Genomic DNA, 7,399 nt, shown 5'->3' on the forward strand with positions numbered 1-7,399 from the left:
CAAATTAGAGGAGATAAGAGCGTTATCTCAGGAATATTACGGGAGCGGAGGCTTGGTCCCCCAGAGACTGATCTATGTGAAGGGACTGTATAAACTAACTTTATAGCTGCTGGAATGTCATAGATCTCTTAATTAACACCGTTATTGTTTGATGTTTCAGAACATGAGTAGCTAGAAAGAGGAAAGGGTCAATCCATCTCCAATGGATTTAATATAGAACTGTCACACAAAAACATGTTAAAATAGGTTGTTCGAGCCGTGTTTTTAATGACAATCACGTAGTCTGAGGATCCGAGACTCAGCTATGTGGTTGTGTTCGCATGTAAACGAAAGCTGATCAAAAGTCGTTCGACTGATGGCCTAAAAATGGTAACTTTTTACTTTGCCCTAGACAGACCAGAAAATCAACTGGGCAAGGTCGAGACGGTGAAAAGCGAGTAGGATTAAGGTAACTGACGCCTGCCAGTCGTTAATAGGTACTTTTCCTACGCTCCGTCGCTGTGTAGTATTTGGGCGAATGTTACATAGACGTTTTTATGGCGCTCCTGGGTGGGCCTGTTAAAGGCATGCAACCATCATGATCAGCAAGCGTTTCAGCGACGAACCTTCCGCTCCGGGCGTATGAAGAAGAAGATTCCGTTCGAGCGTTTTATAGGATTGGTTTCTGAATCTGATGCTAACAATAGAAGATTCATTCAGTAACATAGATCTTAGACCTGGATTTTTATAGAACTTTAGTAAAAACTAAAAAAGTTGCACATAGAACCATTGCGTCACTAAATATAGTTTCTCGTAGATATATCGTGACATTCGGTAAACTGACTGCTCAACTCTTTAAAACGAGCATTTGTATTTTTATTAAATCTTAAAGCTGCCTATCTTTAGATTCCAGTCATCAAGGTCTTACGATTCAAGCCAATTGAATCATCATCAGAACAAACACGAACCAAGTAGATCCACCAAACCGACCAACCAGAGAACCGAAGTACCAATATTCAAAAATGACGACAAACCACCGAGCTTACCTCCGAAAATAAAACCAAAAACACCCTCTCCCAAATTATCTCAGAAACATTATATTAGCAACGGACCAACCCCAGGAAATTTCAAGTCACGAGGTTCAGATATTTCAAACTTAAGACAAAATGGCCATACAAATAACGGCATTACGAGCGAAGCTGTTACTGTCGAGATGAATTTCTTAATGCCACCCGAAAGATAAAATTACGAAGAAAGCGCGAGAATATATGTTGAACTGCAAACTCCGGGTCGTTCTAAACACGATCGCCTTATCAAACATTAACAACGAGAATCTTTGTAAAAAAAATGATTTTTCAATCAAAACGAATAAAATGACAGCTGGAGAAAAAGCATCACAGAAAGACATGAGCTCAAACGACGCTCATTGAAACCCATTCATACAAAAACGTCGCCTCTGCTGGAGATAATGATTCAAAATACTGTAAGTTGAAAAAATAGGAGTAACTAGAAATAAGAAGCTTTCGCAACCCCTTGAATGCTTGATCCAACTGCCCCTAAAGCGTAAAAAATTGCTTCAAAAAAGTTTTTTGTCTTTTTTATCCTCCCAAACGCTAAGGAAAAAAAAACAAAATAATAGATTTAGCGCCTAGTATTGTATTAGAATTGAAAATGATTTAGATAGGGATTAACTTAGTTTTCGGTTAAATTGGAATGGTTTAATTTGCCACTTAAGCTCGTTGCAATATAAGAACCAAACATATCGCGCGTGATTCATTCGATTTTAGCAAAACTAGCAGTTTACCAATCCATATAGTTTCAGAGTTAATATCACAAATATATTTCTATTTTCTGACTTTCGAAGTAGGTGACGAACTTTTTATGCTTGGTGACGCTTTTTTCTCCGGATTAAATTAGATTTTTCTAACTGACTATTTTTTAACAAAATGCTTATACCATCTGAAAAGTTTAACGCCTAGAGCTCAAATGTACGAAAAATAATTTGTCTAAGGTCAATTTTAGAAAAAAAAAATGGGGTTTGGAATATTGACGCACAAGATGCATTGTGCTAAGAACATCACTTTTTCCTGACATAGCGTGTGGGGGAATTATTCTTAAAAATCCGAATGTTTTTAATTGATATTTTCAGAAATTGAAGGACACAGACGGAATTTTTGGAACACTAGCAATTTAGTTTGAGTTTGAGCTCAAAAAGACAATTTTTTCAGAGGACAAAAAATATTGTGAAAACCCTTGGTTACTAGTCGAAATGTACTAAGTAAACAAAAACAGCGCCGAGCATAAACATTCCGTCACAATTACCAAGAGTCAGAACAACAAGACTGCTCGTATCACATCAATGTATTATTTGTTCCGACTGCCTCTTAAAATTTGAGGAAAATGACATCTTCATCATAAATTTTCATCAGTTTTTAGGCTGTAGTTTTCGAAAACTATTTTGCTTCGAACCTAATTAGAATATTCTCTGGGACGGATTAAATCACCGCTCACGCGTTATTATAACGAATTTTATTGCGCTTTTTTTCCAAATTAGTCAAATTGGCAGTTTCAAACCGCCCAAATTTAATGAAAAAAGTAATGAACTTCGAGTGCAGGAAACTGAAACCTTTCAGATGGCATTCTACTCTTCATTCAAAACTGGCAGGGCAAAAAAAATTGTCTGCAAAAAAATCGCATTGAGCACAAATATTTTGTCACTTTCTTCGAGAGTCAGAACAAAAAACATGCAAAACTGGTAAATATAAACTGAAAACCAGGTCAACACGAAATTTATATAAATCTATAAACTTCAAAATTCCTTTAAATTTGTCTTTTGTAGGCCAGCTTGACTTAGCCAGAACTAGACTTCTTCCGGAATACTAAAACCTTTTGCCGTTCAAAAGCGCAATGGCAATGAAAGAAAATGAATCTCCGATCAAAAATGAATCTAAACTTCACTCTTTAAATTGCTTATCAGAATCACAAATCGAGGAGACATTACAGAACCATCAGCACCAAAAGAAGACGAACGTTTCTTTGACAGAAAATAACATTGCAAACGAAACTACACTAACCCAATTAACAAACCAGCTACTATTTGTAACATCGCAAAGGTAAGAACTAAGAGGTTTTTACAAACAATGACTAGTACGAACTATTGTAGTCAAATCTTTTTGAAAAAAAAAACATTTTCATTCAATGTCGCACAAATGCAAAACTAAGATTTATTGAGGCCAGTTCAAATCGAAGCCGAGACATTGTTATTACGAGACATGATTTTACTCTTTTTTTTCTGAATTGAGTTTTTACTTTTTTGTTATCTCATCAAAAAAATTTTAGGTCAAGTGTGTAAAAAAGAAAGGGAAACTAAGTGTTGATTGGCCAAGACGATGAAGCGCCAACTGCCAACTAAACTTTGCAGGATCGAATTTAAAAACGTTTTGATCAAAACTTACGTTAAAAAATGCCCGAAAAAGCTTACAACAAACCACAAATTAAATGATTTTCAGCTATTGTGCAAATTCAAATCTTATTTCTGATACTGGTTCAAGTTGTTTCGGAAATTACCTTATTTTTAGCCAAAATTGTTCATTTTTTATTTAGGGGGCTTTGATGTTTATTCAAAGTTAGCTTAAATTTAGTTTGGATCATATTGCCGATCGGAAAAACTGACGAGGTCTTCTCTGACCAAAACTTACGCTTTAAGTAGGGAAAAAATAGACACCAAACTAAGAAGCATGCACTAGGTTAGAACTTTATCGGTTACTCGTTTCAATACACCTCGTTGAATCTTGTTTCAGGGTGGAAGAAGAAGCTGCCTTAAAAATTGAAAAAGAGAGACACTTAAAGTTGGACTTACTCCGCGAAGAGATGCGACAGCAGCAGCTAAAAAATCAATTGAATCACGCTCGATTAGCAATGGAGAGAGAAAACTTCCAAATCAGAGAAAACGAAGTCTCCAAAGATCTCAAACAATTTAAGTATGAAAGGGAGAAAATAAGGCGGGACCAAAATAGTGAAACTTTGAGCTCAGAAGAGGAGCTTGGCCAGATGACTGAAGAAAAAAACGCAGTTGAAATAGAAGAAAACTATCCAGGTCTGTAAAAAATTTCAGAAGTTAACAAAAAAAAAATCGGTGAATCTCATCGTGTCTTTAAATTGCATAAACTGCACATCGAGAAAACTGCGTTCAATGGAAACAATGAAATTTTCATACATATCTAGTCATTTTAGGTTCAATTTTTCATATCAGTTCTAGAGACAGCCCTATCCAATTTTGTTTTCCATTTCAGACAATGGAAGAAAACACGAGGACTGCAGAAACTCTGAGAACGCTGCTCCAGAATTCGAATCACAAAAGACATCTGATACAAACCCCACTTCAACCCCACCCCTACCCACAGATTAGCATAATCACATAATTCACTACACAAGAAATGGATAGCATGAAAATGCTATTGTTTGTACAGGATTTTTGCAGATGCTTCATTATTGAATTGTAAATTTTGCATATTTAGACATTATCATCAGCATATCACAAATTAATACTTTTTCTTTTTGCTTTTTCAATTTTAGGAGAAAAAATATTTCGTCCTCAACGATTTCAAAAACTTGCTTTCAAGGTTTTTTCTTTGCCATATCAGATCAAATTTATAGGTTTCTTTTGACATTTTTGATATTGAAACTAAAAAATGCCAAAAAACGAAGACGAAACAGCAGTTTGAGAAAGTGACTGCTCGTTTTTCACCTGGTTTAAAGTGGAAAACTACAAATTTACTAAAAAACAAGAAAGTCTGAAAACTGCAAAAACATGCTACTTTGAAATTGGAAGATAAATTTTAAAGTTCAAAATAAAAACTCCAATTAGCAGAAACATAAAAAAGGCCCAAAAATTGAAACAACAACATTTAGGTTTAGACTTAAAGAATTGTACACTAGACTTTTACCGACATATTGGTTCCCTAAAACCTAAAATCACTGCAATTTTTGCACGTTCAAAAAAAACCCAAATGAAACCTTTGAAACGCCTATTGTTATTATTTTTCGGAATTTCAAAACCACTGATGGATGAAAAGACTACTACCAATCTTTTAAAAATGAAGATGTTTCAAAATACAAACAACTAACAATTGATGTATTCATGAAGCAATATAGTTATATTATTTACACAAGATTTTTTATCGAGTTAATTAAAATTTGTTACTGCCAGAAACTACTAGCGAAAAATTATAGAAAAATCGGATCGTTCATAATGTCGGCCTCATACGAGTATTCTTCTTGTTCTGACTTTCGAAGAAAATATGGAGTAATTTTGCTCGGTGACGTTTTTTTTCAGACTAGTTTTGACTTTTAACTGATACTTATTCTTTTCATGACTAGTTTCGACTTTTAATGATACAACGTTTTTTGCTGCAGTAAAGTCGATAAATTAATTTAGAAAAATTGAAATAAAATTGATAATTTTTTATTCGTTTTTTTTTCTTATCCCCCACACAATATTTAAATTATGAAAAGATGTAAGCGCGTCTCGTATTGTTTTAATGAGGTTAAAGCGCTAAAAGTTTCACTTTGGGTTACTTTGATTCACCTTTTACGCGTTGCAAGAACAAAAAATTAGCAAATCATATAATACAGTCTGGCAAAAATATCAATGTTCAAATACTTAGTAACTTTACGAAAATTGATGCAGAAATTTGATTTCAGCTTGAACTCAATTCAACGATGTCTTTCTGATGATATTTAAAAATTTGAAAATATAGATCAATTAAAAATTTGAAAATTGATTGAATACAGAAAATAAACGCAATCATTGAAGGGCTCTTTTCCAGTTCCCCCTACCCCTTGAAATTCAATTTTGAATAGTCTATTTAATATTGTCACAATGCAATGAAATTTGGCGTGGTTTTTTCCGTCATTTTTTTGAGAGCCAACAAGTGAATGACTTGTACATAGTGCGCGGTGAAAACTGTTTCAAAAAATATTTCTTTCTATCTTCAAATGTTTCTTTCATTGTTTAAAGGCGACTGGTTTCTTGGATCCTTAGCGGCAGTCGGAACATTCAGGGTTTTTCCCTGATACCAGCAGTTTTGTTTTCATTTTGTATTCGAAGTTAGAGCAGCTACAAGGAGCGTCATGATCTAAATAACAAAAATGTACAGATTCTCACTCACATATTTTCAATATTTGGGGAAAAACAGATGAGAGGCAGATGAATTATTTTGAACTGAGATCCTTGATATGTTTATATTGTTTCTTTTTGCTGCGATTTTCTAAGAAAACAGAAAACTTATACTTGAGGTGGTTTTTGTCAGTCAATTTTCGGCAACCGAAATCATAGTTTTTAACATTTTATTTGCCCCATTTAAGATATCGTCTCCCCCAAATCAAAATGAACAAGATTTATTGTTCCGACTTTCGATACGAAAGTAACGGAATATTTGTGCTCGGGGTGGGTTTTTTTCTTCAGACAAATTTCGACTTTTTAACTAGCCTTTTTTGACGGATTTTTTTTATATCATTCGAAAGATATTGTTGTCCTGAGCTCAAATTTGAAAAGATATTTTACCTGTGATCTTTTTTTGTAAAGTTATGGGGGTTTAAAGATTGCAATATGTTTCACGCTATTAACGCGTAAGCGGACAGTTAATACGTCTTAGAAATCGTTCCAAATTGGTTGAAAGAAGCTTATTTGCCGTAATTGATTTGTTATAAGCAGCAAAGTTTATCCTTTTGTACTTTATAAGGCGTGTGGGGGGATGATTTTGATTTTGAAAAATTCAAAATGAAAAAAAAATTCATTTTTTTATTACATTTAACTTTTCAAATTTATTACTGCTCCATGAACCTTAAAAAGCAGTCGGAACATTCAGGGCTTCGCCCTGATACGAGCAGTCTTGTTTTACTTCCAATCATTTTTTGGGAAGTAATAGGAGTTTCAAAATTTCCAGTTTGGCCATACTCTGGACTAATTTAGATTGGTAATCTTGCTGCGCGCTTTGCAGATTTTATCCACAATCTTTAGGCGTAACGCAAATTATTTATACGTGGCAAAATATTTTGCGCAAGAAAATCGTTTCAAATAGAATTGAGGCTATCAATTGGTTGTATCAGTTTTGTGCGCCTCAAATGTTCTTACTTGATCTTTGATATGTGCCAAAAAATATTCAATACGGATTAAAGAGCAATCGTAACATTCAGGGCTTTGATATACAAGCAGTCTTGTTTTAAATTATTTCCCAGATCGAAACGAAGACTCGATTCTAAATGAAGATCTGTAAAGGAATTTTTTATTGAATAATGTCCTATACTTGTACGTGAAGGCTCAATTGCAAATGAAGATTCAGTTCTATCTGCACTTCGCTTATGTTTAGCTGAGCTTTTGAAAAGTAAGTCCATTGTTTGTCAAAACTGAGTACTGAGA

The 7,399-nt window shown here is 34.2% G+C and overlaps 1 protein-coding gene across 1 annotated transcript; it reads left to right on the forward strand.

The window, feature by feature from the left end:
• Nucleotides 1-889: 889 nt before the first annotated feature.
• LOC134856239 (uncharacterized) lies at nt 890-4,504 on the forward strand. The gene is made up of 4 exons (XM_063872582.1): nt 890-1,462; nt 2,819-3,092; nt 3,780-4,075; nt 4,272-4,504. Exons 2-4 carry the CDS (start codon nt 2,887-2,889, stop codon nt 4,385-4,387), a joined length of 618 nt encoding a protein of 205 aa, XP_063728652.1. The 5' UTR covers nt 890-1,462; nt 2,819-2,886; the 3' UTR covers nt 4,388-4,504.
• Nucleotides 4,505-7,399: the final 2,895 nt, after the last annotated feature.

Source organism: Symsagittifera roscoffensis, unplaced genomic scaffold (genome assembly GCF_963678635.1).
Source record: "Symsagittifera roscoffensis unplaced genomic scaffold, txSymRosc1.1 SCAFFOLD_333, whole genome shotgun sequence".
NCBI lineage: Eukaryota > Metazoa > Xenacoelomorpha > Acoela > Convolutidae > Symsagittifera > Symsagittifera roscoffensis.